The sequence below is a fragment of the Pteronotus mesoamericanus genome, unplaced genomic scaffold, assembly GCF_021234165.1.
Source record: "Pteronotus mesoamericanus isolate MK-2021 breed Mesoamerican mustached bat unplaced genomic scaffold, CSHL_Meso_final contig_182, whole genome shotgun sequence".
Classification (NCBI taxonomy): domain Eukaryota; kingdom Metazoa; phylum Chordata; class Mammalia; order Chiroptera; family Mormoopidae; genus Pteronotus; species Pteronotus mesoamericanus.
In genome coordinates this window covers 2,208,522-2,225,282 of record NW_026555078.1, presented here as the reverse complement: position 1 = coordinate 2,225,282, position 16,761 = coordinate 2,208,522, and the positions used below count along the sequence as shown (strand labels likewise).

Sequence of the window (16,761 nt, the reverse complement as noted above, 5' to 3'; positions counted from 1 at the left end):
GGTTTCCACAAGGCTGCTTTCTGAGTTCAGGGTCAGTACCCCAACCAGTAAGTCAGAGAGTACTGGAGACCTCTTTGTAGAAAAATTCATGTAACAGGATGAATAATTCTGGTATTTGAGATAATTAGAAAATTGCTGAATATTTTTAACAAACTAACTGTACAATGTAGACATAATCAATCAATCCTGACGGTCTCTTCCAGCTCTAAAAGCTGTAATTCCCAGAATTACACTGAATAAGAAATTTGTTTAGGTTTATTTTAATGGCGTATCTATTTGATCTTTTTAGATGTTATCTAAATATACTGTGCTATTTTTTTGTGTGTGTGTGTGCCCTGGCTGGGGAGTGTGCTGTTTTATTGTGGTAATACATAACATAAAATTTACCATTACAACCATGTTAGAATGTGTAATTCAGTGGCACCAAGTACATTCACAGTGTTGTACACTGACTGCTACCTAGCTCCAGAACTTTTTATCACCCCAAATGGAAACCCTCTCCCTGTTAAGCAGTTGCTCCCCATTATCCCCTCCCTGCCAGCTCCTAGCAACCGCTAATCTGCTTTCTGACTCTATGAATTTCTCTATTCCGGACATTTTATATAAACAGAATCATACAATAGGTGGCCTTTTGTGTCTGGCTTCTTTCACTTAGCATGTTTTCAAGGTTCATCCACGTCATAGCGTATATCAGTACTTCACCTCTCTTTATGCCTGAGTAATATTCCATTGTATGGATAGACCACATTTCGTTTAATCGTTTTATTTGTTGATGAACATTTGTTGTTTCCATCTTTAAACAGAGTGAATACAGTTGCTATGATCATTCGTCATCACGTTCCTGTTTGAACACCTGGTATCAACTCTTTTGGACAGATACCTAGGAATAGAATTGTTGTCATAGGGTGACTCCACGTTTAACTTATTGAGGAACTGCCAGCCTGTTTTTCCAGAATGGTCGCACCAGTTTGCATTTCCAGCAGCAATATAAGAGGATTCTAATTTCTCTGCATCCTTACCAACACCTGTCATTTTAGCGTGTGCGTATTCAACAGTAATGAAGTGTGTATCACATTGTGAGTAAGCACCTTTCCATGTGCTTGCTGGCTACTTACACATCCTCTCTGGGGAAATGTATATTCAAGTCCTTTGCTCACTTTTTATTTGGGTTGTTGGTCTTTTGTTATTGAATTATAAGAGTTCTTTATATATTCTGGATATAAGATACATGATTTGCAAATATTTTCTCCCATTTAGTGGTATTTTCACTTTCTTGACGGTCCCTTTTAAGGCATAGAAGTTTTTAATTTTGATGATGTCCAATTTACCAATTTTTTCTTTTGTCTCACTGCTCAATTTTTGAGCCTTAAATTTTATTAAAAAATAAGTAAATAAAAAGAACGCATGTTCAACAGTTTGAAGTCATTAGTTTTTGATACATCCTTTTCACGCCTTCACGATGACTACATTTCATGACATAGCTTCTTCCTTCACTGAGCAAACCCAAGCAATCGGAAGAGTCCGTCTGCTTCTCAGCCCTCCAATCTAGTGTCCTGGCCCAAGACACTACCTTCTCCTACCCGGACTGCTGCTGTCACCTTGCCTGCTCCTTTTGGTGACCCCTCTCAACGTATCAGCAAGGGGATCTTGTTGAAACAGAAGCTCAGATGTCTGCTCGGAGCCCTCCTCTGCCTTTCCCTCTCACAGGGAGTGAAAGGCCAAGTCCTGACCTGGATCTGTGAGGCCCGATGGATATAGCCCGGCCCCTCAGGAGCTCACTGTCTCCCTCACTCAAGCCTCGTTGCCAAGAACAGTCTGTTTCGGGGTCTTCGCCTGAGCTGCTTGGCCCTCACATATCCACGTGCTCACTCTCATTTTATCCACGCTCAGCGCAAATGCCCCCTCAGAGGCCTCCCCACATTGTCCTCTCTGTGACACTCCACTGTTTTCTTTTCTCTGCTCACCTTGACCTCGTTTTATATTCCTATGTGTCTGTTGTCTGTCTCTCCCACCAAAATGTAAGCTCCATGAGGATAGGGATTTTGTTTTGCTTCTCTGTATCTCTAGAGACTAAAAAAGTGCATAGCACATGGTAGGGGTATAATAAATATTAGGGAATAAAAGCTATTTAGCTGAATTTTTTTTTTGCCCAGCCTTTTTTTTTTTTTTTTTTTTTTTTGTAACTAAGGCCAACTTTCAGTCATTCAGTTAAGTCCACATGGCTGTGAGGGGACCCTTAAGTAATTCTGAGGGTCACCAAGAGGCTTCCCTAGTGCCACTTAGGTAGAAGAGGGTATGGGGGATAAATGGTGATGGAAGGAGACTTTGGGTGATGAACACACAAGACAATATACAGACAATGTGTTATAGAATTGTATACCAGAAGCCTATGTAATTTTATTAACCAATGTCACCCAAATAAGTTCAATTAAAAATTTCATAATTAACCAGAATGTGATACACATTCTGAGTTTAGTACATTTGGTTCTGGCCCCATATTAGGTGCTATACACAAAGTAAGCCTATTTGATAGAGCAGGCCAACCAAGAGATGGCCCCTGGCGATCTCAGCCCGCAGGTCTCTGTGGCTTTGTGTAATCTCTTCTCTGAGTGTGGGTGGAGCCTGTGATTTGCTTCTCTCCAGTGGAATAAAGCAACACTTAGGTGACAGGAGACTGTGAGGTTACGCTAGCAGGCTCTACTGTCTTCTCCACTCTATGAGCCTGGTGAAGCAAGCTGCTTTATGGGAGAGGCCCACTTGCCAGGAACTGAGAGGGCCCTTAGCAAACAACTAGCAAGACACGGACACCTTCAACCTACCAGCTTCTAGGAACCAAGCCCACCAACCGAAAGGGGTGGGAGGGAATCCTTCCACAGGGGAGCCTTCACAGGAGACGCCAGTCTCAATGCCAGGAAGGTAGCCTTGCTGAAGAGGACCCAACTGAGCCACATCTAAATTCCTGACCCACAGAAGCTGTTTGACAATACATGTGTTGTTTTAGGCAGCTTAGTTTGTGGCAGTTGTTACACAGCAATAACTAATATAATTAACAGGCATTATTCCCTCCCAGGAGTTGGCAATCTGTGGATCACTGTTATGGACAGAATGTAGGCCCCAAAATTCGTGAGAGCATTAACGCCCAACCCTGCTGCCTGTTTGGAAATCGGGCTTCTAAGGAAGTGATTAAGATTAAGTGAGGTCATAAGGGCAGGCTGATCCAGTAGGTTTAGTCTCCTTATAGGAGGAGACACCAGGGACCTAGCACAGGAGCAAGCATGCGAGTGCTTTCTGCCTGACTCTGCCATGGGAGGACACGGTGACAATACTACTGTCTGCAAGCCAGGAAGAGAGTCCTCGTGGGAAAGCGGCCATGTTGGTACTAAGATCTCCGACTTCCCAGCCTCCGGAAGTGAGAAATAAATGTCTGTAGTTTAAGCCACTCATTCTGTGGTATTTTGTTATGGCAACCTATGCTAAGGTAATTACCAACTGGTTTTTGGTTTATTTTAGCCAGATTAACTGCAGAATTGAAATGACTGCACTGAAATACCTGGGCCAGTCTAAGTTGTTGTTAACCAATCAGTAACAATATGTTACTGTGCCAATATGGGCCAATATGAGTCCGGTGGTTTCGTGCTCTGGGCTAGGACTAGTACTAAACAGTATAATCAAAAGGTCCCTACCTTCATGGAACACGTATTTTAGTAAGGATGACAATAAATAATTTAAAAAATTAACAAGGAAGTTCTGGTTATGTGATAAGGCCTATAATTCAAGTAAACAAAGTTTGGATAAGTGGTCTGGTAAGGCATCTGCGAAGCAGCGACACGTGAGCTTTGACAAAGAATGAGTCACCCATTGAACTAGGCAGTACTGCAGATGGGGGACAAGTGTGGGGCCTCGGGGTGGAAAGGAGCTTCGCATGTTTAAGAAGAGAGGCGCGGGGGAGGGGGGCTGAAGCACAGCTGGGCAAGAGAAAGAGCCCGAGATGAGGCTGGAGAGAAAATCAAAAGCCTGATTCTGCAGGGCCTTGTACGCCACTGTTAAGTTCTATTCTAAGGGCAACTGAAGCCATGAAATTGGGTTTTGATGCCGGGGGTGACATCTATAGCATATTCCTGCGTGGATAAGGCACAGGAGAACAGGAGTGGGAGTGGGAGTTCTGTGGCGACGACAGTGGGCTAAGAGAAGACAGTGGCTAAGACTGCGGTGGCGGCAGAGGAGATGGAAAGAGAGGATGGATTTCAAACAGATTTAGGAGGTGGAATCAATGGGACTTGCTCACAGCTAGGATATGGGTAAGGAGGGAAAGGAGCAAATCAAGGATACTGATCTGCTGCAGAAACTAGCGGAGGCACAGGTTTGGGGCTGGGTCTAGTCAACATGCTGTTGTGGTTCTTTCCTGCAGGCAAATGGTAGAATGTGCATTCTTCAAAACATAAACTTACGAACATCTAAAAGGGGAATGAACCTTTAATGCAAAGACAGCTCGAGTACAGTACTCATTTGATGGAAGTGCTTATGTTATTTTTACTTAGTGACTCATACATCTGGTTTTTTATTAAACTTTTTAAAAAGGATGCACCAATAATAGTCCAATGAATCACTGTATTTTTGGGGTAAAAACCTCCACTGCACACAGTATCTCCAATTATCACCCTCTAAGAGACAAACACGACCCAGGTAGCTCCCAGTATGGGAAGAGGTTCTGCTCTCAAACATATTTGTTGCATTTTTTTTTTAATTTGAATGCTCCATGGACCTAAGAGAAAGAGAACCAGTTTAAGAATTCTTCCCACTCTGTGTGACATTGTTGCGTGGAAGACACAATCTGAAGGCAACTTAGTACCAGCTGAAGCATCTTCCCCATTCTGAGCAGTGGGTGGAAAGGGCGCGGGGGTAAGGCCGGCGTGGGGCGGAAGGGCAGTCAGTCACAGCAGAGACGGGCAGCAGCTGGAGGGCGTGGCCAGGGCTCCGAGGACAGCAGGGCAGGCTAACAGCACAGGGAGCCTCCTGTCCAATAGACTTGTAATTGGCTTATCTCACGCTCCACTTTCCGTGGCTCAAGTTTCATCCTTAATTGGGTCCTAAACGTTGGGAATATGCAAACACCTAGCCCATTAGTCACATGTGACATTTTCATTGCATTAGATTGCAGTGACTGGGTGTATTTGTCACTACAGGAACTGAAACTTTATCCCCTTAACGTGATTCTTGGCATTCGGAGTTTACAACCTCTTATCGCGAGCCCAGTCATCTCTCCTCAGCTCCAGAGGCATGTTTTCAGTGGCCTGACAGGCATTTCTGAAGTTCTCAGAGGCGCTGCAAAATCCACCCATGTGAAACTCACCCACTCAGCCAGTTACCTTCCTGTCTCTCATTTCATTCACTGGGAGCTCCATTCACTGTCACCCTCCCTAGAACATTTTTATCTTCCACTCCATCACTTCTCACAACCAGGATTAACTACGTGTCGAAATCTCTCAACTTGTTTCCTTCAAGCTTCATCCTCTCTTACCTATCCTCCAACTTGAAAGTCTTTCCTGGTGCAAATTCATCCCTACCCCTTGAAAAATCTTTCAAAAAATATGATCTTCCGTTTTCAAAACTTTCAATGGCTCCCCCACCCACACACAAAAAGATTAAATCCAAAGTTCTCAGTGGCCCCAGGCCTCAGCTCAAAGGCCAGCACCTCTGAGAGGCCCTGCCTGACCACCCGACCTAAAACTGACCTCTCGTAACCCTAACATAGATTGCTTTAATTCATGGATTTTAATCACACCCTGTAATTCCCACCTCTGATTATGGGTCCATTATCTGTCCCCTACCCCCTCTACCTTAGGGTCTAAGAGCATCAGAGCTCTTCACTGTAGTTTCGTAGTGGAAAGGAACCTCAGCCTGGCACCTTTTGCTTTATTTGTTAATTTTCCCCTCTACCTGATATACTCACCAAACCGTAAGTTTTCTTATCGGGATCTCTTTTCCTTCCTCTGCCCCTTCCTTCTCCCTTCTTCTCCTTTTCTTAAAGCTTCCTCTGGCTGAAAGGCTCGTCTCCTCCTCTCCCCCTTCTGAACCTTACTTTTCCTATCAGAACATTTCTTAAGTCATCTCCTATGTGAAACTGACCTTGATTCCACCTGCAGATACAGTTCCTTTTAACCGTCTTCGGCAAGCAACGTGGCACCTGGCACATTCCTGGTACTGAATAAATATTCTTTAGTTGGGCTGCCTCAGTCTAAGGAGAAAACGCTGCTGAGCAACTAAGGCCTGCCGTCCACCTCGTCTTCCCGGCTGAGAGGCCAGCAGAGGACCGCCACCAGCAGCTCGAGAAGTTCCCAGTCTTTACTTCAACAAGTACATTACCAGTGCCTACCTGCGTGAGCAAGTTTGACGACTGCAGTTTTCCAGTTTAGCTGTTTTCTCTGGATCTGCCATGTCAATCTTTTACAGGCCCACTACTGGGTCCTTAACCAAAGCCACCCTGATGACAAGAGGGTAAGAAATAAGTAGAACTGAGAATCAAATCCAAGTCTGTCTCCAGATAGTGCTGTTCTGGATAGAGAGTAGAGAAAGGACGGTCACGTAGTCAATTTAAAATTTTCTAGTAGCCACACTTAAAAATGTAAAGAGAAACACGTCAAATTAACTTTTGTAATTTTTCCTTTAATGCAGCATATCCACGACGATATAAAATCATCAGCGAGGCATTTCACACTGACATCTGTGAAATCCCCGGGCGTTTTGCAGTGACAGCACTTCTCACGCGGACGAAGTGCTCAAACGGCTATCTCACTGGGCCACGCCGCTTGACACGCTGTGTTTTCCCCACCGGGCCGTTAGTCCTCAAACGCTAGTCCCACCAGATGTTCGGGGGAAAAAGGGGAAATCCCCTGTCACGTTTCCGGAGTATATTTAAAAGAATTTAGAACTTTAAGTTTACCGTACGTATTTGATCCCTTCCTGCTTCTGCCTCCGTCAACCTGTGTGACGCTTTATAACGCGTTCTCATTCCACGGTCGAAGGAGCGTTAGAGTCGCGTCTGGCTCGGGCACGGCCTCGCTAACTTTTGCCGGGGGCGTGGGAGAGGGCTCCCGGTGCCACCCCAGGGAGCGATTAGGGCTGGGAAACGCAGCCTCGGGGAAACTATGGCCGAAACAGTGCCCGCCTAAATTCCCAGTGGCTGCTGCCGCCCAAGTTCCCACAATTTGTTAGAGCGAAATTAACTTCTGTTCCAGAACTGGCTTTCATCGTCCTACCCTGCGAATTTATTCATTCAACAAATACTTCTCGAGCGTCTGAGTACATGCATTAGAGGACCAAACAGCCGAAAGGCGCCGTCTCGGGGGAAGGTGGGTCCTAATAACATCATATCTGAGCCCTCTGTACCCAGCTCTGCGAAGCACCCCTCTCGCACGACCACGTTCAACAGGGCGAAGTTTATTCTCACTTTGCACCTCAGTATGAAGAGGCTGGGTAACTTGTTACAACCCCAAGGCACCGACCCACGTGGCCGCGCTCTGGACCCCGCTTTCGGGTGGCATACGGGGCACGCCTGGGTGCCTCAGTCCCTTCCAAGCGCCGCCACAGGCGCCATTCAAGGGGAGGCGCAGCCGCCGTGACCTCAGGCGACACGAACCGCGGGGACCTCACAATGCGCCGGAAGCGGCTCCTCGCGGTCGCAGGGCCTCTCCGGGTCCTTCCTCGCGCCGTCTGGGCTGCGTCGCCCCGCTCTCCAACGGGAACGTCTCCGCTCGACCGACGACCCGCTAACCAGAGCTATCCGCATCATCCCCACGTGACGCACGGCACCCCTAGCAAAAACGTGCCGGGATTAGAGCGGAAATTGCTCGACCGTCGGCCATTTCATAAACTACCTTTCCCGTGAAGCTTCGCGGCTCCGGGAGGTCTCTGCGCAGGCGCGCGCACGGCGTGCGTGGCGGCGTCAGTGGTTCTAGAACGTTGCTGTGGTAGCGCTCGGGCGCCATGTTAGGACGAAGGGGAAGGAGGAGAAGCGCTTAAAGCGGCGGGAGCGGGTGCGGGAGTGGGGTTGGACCCAGGGCTGCGGCAGGCCCCCCTCCCTCCCGCCTCAGTGGATCATGCCCAGGGCGGCAGCGGCGGCGGTTGCGGGGGGGAAGTGACTGGGCGGTGCCGGCGCAGGAAACGATGCCGTTGTAAGTAATTTGTATTCTATTTTCTCTCGCACGCTGGCGGGGCCTTGGGGGCGTCGGGGAAGCAGGACGGGGTGGCGCGCGACCCGGGCCCTCGCCCCATGGGGGTGTCCGGCGGGACTGGGGCTCTTCCTGTTTCCTCACCCACTCGCTGCCGCACTTCCCCTTGTGCTTGGTTCCCACTTCCCCCACCTCTTCCTGGCTTCTGCAGCCGTCGGTCCGGGGGCCTTCCCCTTCCGGAAGAGCTGGAGGATTCTCCAGCCCCACCACTGCCGCTTCTCCGCCCCGGCCGAAAACCCCAAATTGTGTCCGGCGGCGTGGGGCAGGGAGGCCGTGCTCCTCGCAGGGTCTGCACGTGGGGTGCGGGCTCGCCCGCCGCGCCTCCTCGGCGCCTTTCGCGGCTCCAGTTCCCTGTCTACCTGCGCTGTGTTTCTGTCTTCCCGTTTCTGAGATGCTCAAATCGTGCGCTAGTGTTAACCGGCGTCCACGTCGGAGGTGGCTTGAGCACTGGTTAAAAAGCACGGTTTTGGGCGTTGAGCCCCGGCTATTTGAACGCTCCCTCCCCAGTCCTTCCACCGCCAGGAATGGGGCACTTGCCAGGGGGCCCCCGAAGCGCGCCAGGTTCTGGCTTGCTCGCCCTGTTTTGTTTTGATGTAGCGTGATTGCAGCCAGCTTCCCTCTTCCTCCACCTCTTGGTGATAACTTTTGTGTTTTTCTGATTGTAGACGTAAAGCTAGTCCATCTGTGCTTTCTAATCTCACTAAACCTTCATGTTCTACTTTTTTCCTTCCTTGTAGAGAGTTTAAAAAAGTTTTCCCTTGCTCATTGAAAGAATGAGATGTAATTTTAGAAATCGTTGTTGAGCTAGAAAGAGCACAGCTTATGTTCTGCGGTTATACAGCAGTGTTGAGGCCTAAATAGTGAGACTGCATTTCTTTCGTTTTTGAAGATTTCAGAGTAAGAGTGCCCCTTGGAGACGAGGGACCGAGTTTTCTTTGTAGCTCCAAAACGAAGCATGTAATTGACACTCGGAAGTTTTTTACCTGAATGCAAAATAAAGGCTTCATGATTTCTAGGCATCTATTGTACCACACCAGGTGTGTGTGTGTTTTTTTTTTTTTTTAAAGTACAGACAATTTCCTTTTTGCACCTATCACCGGTTATAATTTTCCAATTTTATTTATACAGTGTGGGCAAAAGTAGGTTTACTTTTTATGTACAGTTGTGAGTATGCAAAATAGTTTATTTCTTGAGTTATTACTTACTTTATTTCCCATAGAAGCAACTGTAAACCTTTTGCCCCACCCTGTGTGTGAGTACGTGTGTGTGTCTGTCTTTACAGGTGAGCCTCTAGCTTTGACAAAGGCTTCAAGGACATCTGTTGCATTTTACACAATGTTTTCTCAAGGAATTTCATACTCCTCACCCGCTCCTGTCATTTTAAGAGTCTTATCAACGTATTTCTGTAATGAGAATGTTTATTAGTTTCAATTAAGTATGCAGACCTAAGATCTTGGAATTTGCAAGATCCCTGTTAATTGATTCATCCTTAAATGGAAAGGTAAAAAGAGGCACCAGGAGAACCGAGTCTAAGCAATACTTTCGTGGCCTTTTTCAGTTCAGCAGCAATTAAAATAAACCTAAATGTTTGCAGTGATGCCATGTGACTTCTTTGTGTTGGCTGACATTTTATTGCTGCTTTTGAAAAGGGGACTTCTCTTTCTGATGATGTCAGTACTGAAAATTGATCATGATAGGAAATTTATGCTTCATAAGGCTTTCATGAGGAAATAAGTAAATATTTATTTGTCTTTCTTTCTAGAAATTAAAATTCCTTTTGTACCTACTTTTTCCAAGCTTTCTTTGAGGAGCAAGGTATACATTTCCTTGGAAAACCTAAGAGCTTCAAATTCTTCGACAGTGGTTCAAATGTGTAAGATGGAAGACAGAGTCCAGACAGCAGGTTTCCATGTGGATAGGGCTTCCCGGTGTGTTCCTGAAATGTGAACAGCGTGGCTAGTGTTTCAGTAGCTCTCCCTCCCGTTTTTAGCCTAAGTGTGCAGCAGAAAGACCAAAGCCTGCCTAGTTTAGCAGACTTTTTGCCTCATTAATTTGCTTTGTTTTTCATGTCCTGGTGTCACATTGACATTAACTTTGTTACTTTGATGTTTGGAACTCTGATTTCCAGGTTATATAATGTTTGACTTCACTTTCATTTTTGGTGTGCCTGTCCTGTCAAATGTGGGTAGGTGGGTAGGGTTGAAACATTCATAGGTGGGTTGTCAGAATGGACTGAATGGACTAAATTAAAATAGATTATTGAAGTTGAGGTCATTATGAAATGTGAACAAGTGTCCCTACTTTGTTTAAAAATCATATGTAATTGTATATATAATTTTGAAAGACTCATATGACTTAAGAGCCATGATGATGAAAACCTCCAACAATTTTGGCAGTAATGGGGTTCATTAATAGAGTTTCTCATGTAGGTATGATTGATATTTTGGGCTGTATAATTTCTTCCTGGGGCTGTCCTGGGTATTGTAGGATGTTTAACAGCATCTCTGACCTCTGTCTGCTAGATTTCAGAAGGCCCACCCTCCCCATCTTCCCAGTGGTGATGACCAAAAAAGACACTGCAAAATGGGCTCTGGGGGCAAAATCTTTTTGTTGAGAGCCAGTGCATTAATACAGAGTGTCATGCCCCTTTGGAAACCATGGTCAGATTTCTGTCTTACTCTGTGCTAGTCAGATCATTATTTGCATCAGGTTAGTTTTTGCTGTGACACTTGAAGAGACTTTAAGGAGAGCAACCAGTGTTAGGGACCTAGCATTCATGCCACATTCATAGACTGTCGTGGAAGTTACTGGAAGAGAGATTTAGCAACATTTGGGGGAGACGAGCTTTTTTCCTAAATATTTGTGGGTGTTTGGGGGGGGGGAAGGGAGGATTGGAGTAGTTTTCCTGTAGTGATCACAGGTACGTTTGGGACCTGTTGGTGGATGGTAATATTGTGTGTGGCAGTGGTTCTCAGAGGCCGTCTGTGGATGCTGGAGGGGCAGGGACCCCTGAGGTCCTTTCAGGGGGTCCGTGAAATGCAAACCGTTCCCCAGCAGCGCCGAGAGGATAGGTCGTTTACCCTGGTGGCGCCTGCGCGGGTGCTGCGGTGCCCGTGGCGTGGGAAGAGTCAGGGCAGAGGCGGCACATGGTACTGGTAGCCATACTTCTTCACTGCACAGTTTAGGAAAAGCCCTTGATGAAGCAGTGATGTGGATTTTATTACATCTTAATCCTTGAGCTTGTCTTTTAAGTATGCTGTGATAAAATGGGAAATATGCGTAAAGGTGTATACTAAAATGTAGAACGGTTGTTTTGAGAAGAACGCATGTATGGTGGTTTGATTTGTGAACTAAACGAGTGCTTTTTCTCATGGAGTTCTGTTTTTACCCGAAAGAACGAGTGATGAACTATGGGTATTCATATTTGACTATTTAACTTTACTTGAAAATGAAGTGAGCCTGTATCTTTAAGGAAAAATAAGGCAGTATTTGTGGCCAGTGATAAAAGTTGAGCTTTCAAGCAAAAATTAGGATTTTGGAAAGCTCAATTCTGCCACTGTGAGCTTGACAGCATCCCAACAATGTAAAATGTTTCTACTTAGACTGGTGGTGATATTAATGAATAGAGGTTTGTTGTTTTTTTTTTTTTTTTTAAAGTGTATAATGTGTCAACATTTGGAAGACAAGTGTAATTCGGTGAACCCACATCTTCCCAATCACCAGTTATGGTGTAATAAAAGTATACATGGGTAGAATAGAAGGTAATTCAAAGTACAAGATAGACCAGTGGATCTTCATGCAACAGTACAAAGGGTTTATTGATCTGGTTTCAGCTTTCATACCATAACTAATCTCACTGAAGTTGCCACTTGGGGAGTTTTGGTGTAGTATCAAAAAATATCCACAATTATTTGAAAAGGTTATTAAATTATTCTCTCTTACAAAGGTGTGATGCTAAGTTTTCTGCATATGTGTCTACAAAAACAGCTTATTGAAAGGGATTGAATGCAGAAGCAGTTGTGGGAATTCAGCTGTCCTTGATTAAGCCAGAATTGAAGAGATTTGCAAAAATGTAAAACAGTGCCATGCCATATTTCTCACTATATTTTTGTTTTGAAAAACAGTTGCTTTGAAAGAAGTTATTTCTGCTTAACCTGTAATGTATTTCTTGTTACTTAAATGAGTAAATATTAAAGAAACATCCTAGTTAAAATTTCCACTGCAGTGAATACTGGCAGACATAATCCATATAGCAGAAGCTCTCTCAGGTTCTCGATAGAGTTTAAGAGTTATAAAAGGTTCTGAACTGCTGCTGTATAGTAATGGCTAGCAACTGCGCCAAGCTGCTGTTTCCAGTGGTAGTGCCAGGGAAGGCTCTCTGGTGGTTTTTAAATGTAGCCTGGAGGAAAGGACGCGTGATTTAAAGACATTTTTTGTTGTCAGTGAAAAACAGTGCATTAGGTAATTGCTAGGGAAGACAACCTCTGAGAGAGTTTCTCAGATTTTAGGATTTAGATATTTTGTAATGAATTGTTTGCTGCTTAATGAATGTTGGTTATCATTTTGAAGTGTGGTATTTTACCTTAATCATGTTTTCAGTTCACTCATTTTCATGGAAAAGTTGGGAAGGAAGTATTGGAGTTGAGTAAATTTATGAGCCTGTTCAGTTCTATTCACCATAACTCCCACCATTTCTTAGGCAAAAGCCTTCTGGCTTGATAACATACTTTTAAAAAATATTTGGCTTGAGCCCAGGCTGGTGTGGCTCAGTGGATTGAGCACCAGCCTGTCAATCGAAAGGTCGCCAGTTCGATTTTCCAGACAGGCACATGTCCCAGGTTGGGGGTGCTGCGAGCAACCAATTGATGTTTCTCACCCTCTCTTTCTCCCCCCCTTCCTCTCTCTCTAAAAGTAAACAAAATCTTTAAAAAAGTAAAATATTTTGTTTGATTTATTAGAACATTCCCTTTGTTGGTAACAAAGCCACCTTTAAGGTAACATTACAATTAAATTTCCTCTTCAGTTGCATCTAAGGGAGTTTATAAACTACTTGTAGGCAAAATGAGGCCATTTGGAATTCTTAGCTATTTCTCATTTTTTTGGTAGGGTGGGAGGCATGTCTTTTATTCTGTATGTTAATTATTTTGAATATTCAGCAGTTTTTAAGTAATTGCACAAAATCAGTTTACAATTTGCCGAGCAGCAGCATTGGAGGAGCCATTAGTTCTCCTTAAAGATGGTTACATTGAGGCTCAATGTAGTCACTTGTCCAAGGAATTGAGGGTGTTGAGTGGTAGATTGGGCCTTAATTCAACTCCAGATTCCATGTTCCGTTCTCATTCTAGTACTCTGCCATCACCTGTGAACCTTGTTGGGTGCCGTTTGATCAGCTCAGTTGGAGTCTTGACATAGCCTACGTAGAAGTAATTTTCAATTAAAAGGGTTTTTTTTTTTTTTTTTTTGGTATGTGTGTAGAACATATGAGTCTTAAAAATTTTTTATTGGTAACACTGTGTAGTTTACATAAAGTATAATACAGTATTGAACCTAAGAACTTAGTATGTATTTTTAGTGACTTTTGTTTATTTAAAACCATGTACAGATTTACCAGTTACAAACTCCCATTTTGTGACCACTGCCTTCTGTGGGAAAGGTATTTGTTACTCCTTTTTAAAGATTTTATGTATTTAACCCTGGCTGGTGTGGCTCAGTGGATTGAGTGCCAGCCTGCGAACCAAAGGGTCACTGGTTTGATTCCCAGTCAGGGCACACGCCTGGGTTGCAGGTTAGGTCCCCTGTGGGGGGTGTGCGAGAGGCAACCACACATTGATGTTTCTCTTCCTCTCTTCCCCTCTCACTAAAAATAAATAAATAAATAAAATCTTTATTTTTTAGTAAATACTTTTTAAATAAAGATTTATTTTTAGAGAGGAAAAGAAACATTGATGTGTTGGCGATAACATTGGTTAGTTGCCTGTCCCACTCCACCCTGCATGCCCTCAACCCCCCAACCCGGCTCCAGGCCAGCAGCCTAGTCATGTGCCCTGACTAGGAATTGAACCGCTGACCTGCCGGATCGCAGGCCTGCACTCAATTCACCGAGCCACAACAGCCAGAATTGTCTTTAAAATTTATGTTCCCTCTATACATTGTCCAAAGACCAACTTATTGCAGTTTATGGTAGGTTTTTATAGTTTGGGGTTAAGAGTAGAGTTCCTGTCATTTTGGTCATCAGAAACGTCTAAATTGCTTTTCCTGGAGTTAATGTGTATGATACTATGTTTTAATATATTGACTATTCCTTTTTGATACATTTTTGTAGTTTTTCAGATTCTCTATTTGCTTTTCTTCATTTTCAAGTGTTCTTGGCAAATTGATGTGGGAGGGCTGTGGTTTGTCTGGTTTTGTTTTACTGCTGCCCCCTCTGGAGAGAGCAGAGGGGCAGTTGGAAGTGCCCAAGGAAAAATTACCTGGCCATTGTTATAATTGAATAACAAGTATCCTTTTTCTGGATAATTACCTTGGATTTCCAAAGTGTGGCCTTGGGATTCATCATAACTTCTTACCCTTCAGCATAAACTGTCCATTTGTGTCTGGGCTTCTGCTGCTGCTTTCTAAATATTGGCTGGATTATCCACTTGGCATACATATTTTAAGAATATATTTAGGTTCTAAATGTATTTAGTACCACTTACACAGATCACGTGGCAGGCAAATTAGCCATCCTTGGAATAGTTTCTTAGCAAATACATTGTCTTGGCTATATGACTGACTCTAAGCTATTAGTAAAATTAAAACATGTTACATTTACTGTGAAATAGACTTGTACTACTTCCACCAAGAATTAATATTTAGTACACATTCACGTAGATTAGAGAGATCCTTTAATCCTTTTCTATCCAGTGTCCTTTTTTTCCTGCTTAATCTGAATGGGCACGTTACGTTTAAGTTGAGGGCCTTTAAACAGCAAACTATACTGTGGTGATTTGTTACATTAAATAAGTTATTGTGATTTATCTGATGGCTTCAAAGGAACAATATCAGGCTTTCAAGTTTCAACTTGTCTAAAACTAGGAAAAAATGATAGTGTTTTCTGTCGGCTGGTAGCTGCCAGTATGTTGAGGCAGTTGATCCTGCTAATACCGTGGGCACAGCACATAACAGATGCCCTATATGAGGAAGCAGGGATTTGTCAATAGTATGAGCTTTGTTTAAGTTGGGATGAAAAGACATGAAATATTTGCTTATTTGGGAAAGCACCGTTGGTGATTTGCTGTCCTTTCTTCTGTATTAGCATCTACCTGGACTGTGGTTCCCCTCTCTCCTTTCCAGTCATTTAGAGTACACACCTCTTTCACTTCTACTTTTGAAGAGCATTAGCTTTTTGTTCCTGCAATACTTATTTTAAGCTTTTACTTTGCAGTTATCTGCTGTTTAAGGGTCTGAATCCTAGACCAAATTTGACACTGTCATTGGGAACAGAGGCTATCTTTGTATTCCTAATGTTAGCATTGTCTTTCGTCTGTATTTACAAGCTCAGTCAATTTCATCTTAATTATTATACCATACTTTTTGGCAAAAAAAAAAATAAGTGAGGAAAAAGGTGCTTCTAGGAAAATTGGATTCATGAAGTTTGATCAGCTTGGATGCCTTAGCAGTTTCCTGGATCAGTAAATAAAGCATGATGTGCTTTGTGTTTGCTATTTTATTTACTTATCCATTCACTCACCTATTCATTCATTTGTTTATTCATTCATGGAGAGAGGGGAAAGGAGGGAGAAAGAGAGGGAAGAGAACCATCAAGTGTGTGGTTTCCTCTCGGGCGCCCCCTACCAGGGGACCTGGCCCATAACCCAGGCACGGGCCCTGACTGGGAATGGGACCCGCGACCTTTTGGTTCACAGGCCAACACTCAATCCACTGAACCACACCAGCTGGGGCTGTATTTGCTATTTCTAATCACAGAGTATTGCACTGGAAAATTTATTTTTAAAATCTTGCTTTATTAAACTTCTTTGATGTGTTTTATATTAGCACAAACTGGGTTTTTAGCTAATAATCAAACAACTACTGCCCTGGCTGGTGTGGCTCAGTGGGTTGAGTGCTGGCCTGCGAACTGAAAGGTTGCTGGCTCGACACCCAGTCAGGGCACATGGCTTGCTGGCCAGATTCCTTTTTGGGGGCACACGAGAGACAACCACACATTGGTGTTTTTCTCTGTCCCCCTCTTTCTTCCCTCTCTAAAAGTAAATAAATAAAATCTTTAAGAAAAAGAAAAAAAAAAAACCAAACTGCATGCCTGTTTTATATTGAGCATTTGTTTGGTGTCCCTTTCTGCCAGGCAGTGATTTATTTGAACTCCTTAATGTCACTACCTTAGTTTAGTGGTGAATAGTAGCAGAATTAGGTTTTCAGCTTTTGTATGACATCATTAATATTTGTTTTTAAGAAAAGTTTAACAAATTGAGACAAGTTTACAAAATAGAAAGTGAAAAATTTCCATCTCATTTCTGCTTGGTGTGTTTGTGTGCAC

General features: G+C 43.9%; 1 protein-coding gene across 2 annotated transcripts in view; it reads left to right on the top strand.

The window, feature by feature from the left end:
* The first annotated feature begins 7,950 nt into the window (after positions 1–7,950).
* Positions 7,951–16,761, top strand: part of PAPOLA (poly(A) polymerase alpha) — a 58,983-nt gene continuing 50,172 nt past the window's right edge. For both annotated transcript variants that reach the window (XM_054567061.1, XM_054567060.1), the window contains exon 1: positions 7,951–8,171. In XM_054567061.1, coding sequence (XP_054423036.1) covers positions 8,164–8,171 — 8 coding nt within the window. In that variant the 5' untranslated portion in view covers positions 7,951–8,163. The remainder of the gene's footprint in view (positions 8,172–16,761) is intronic.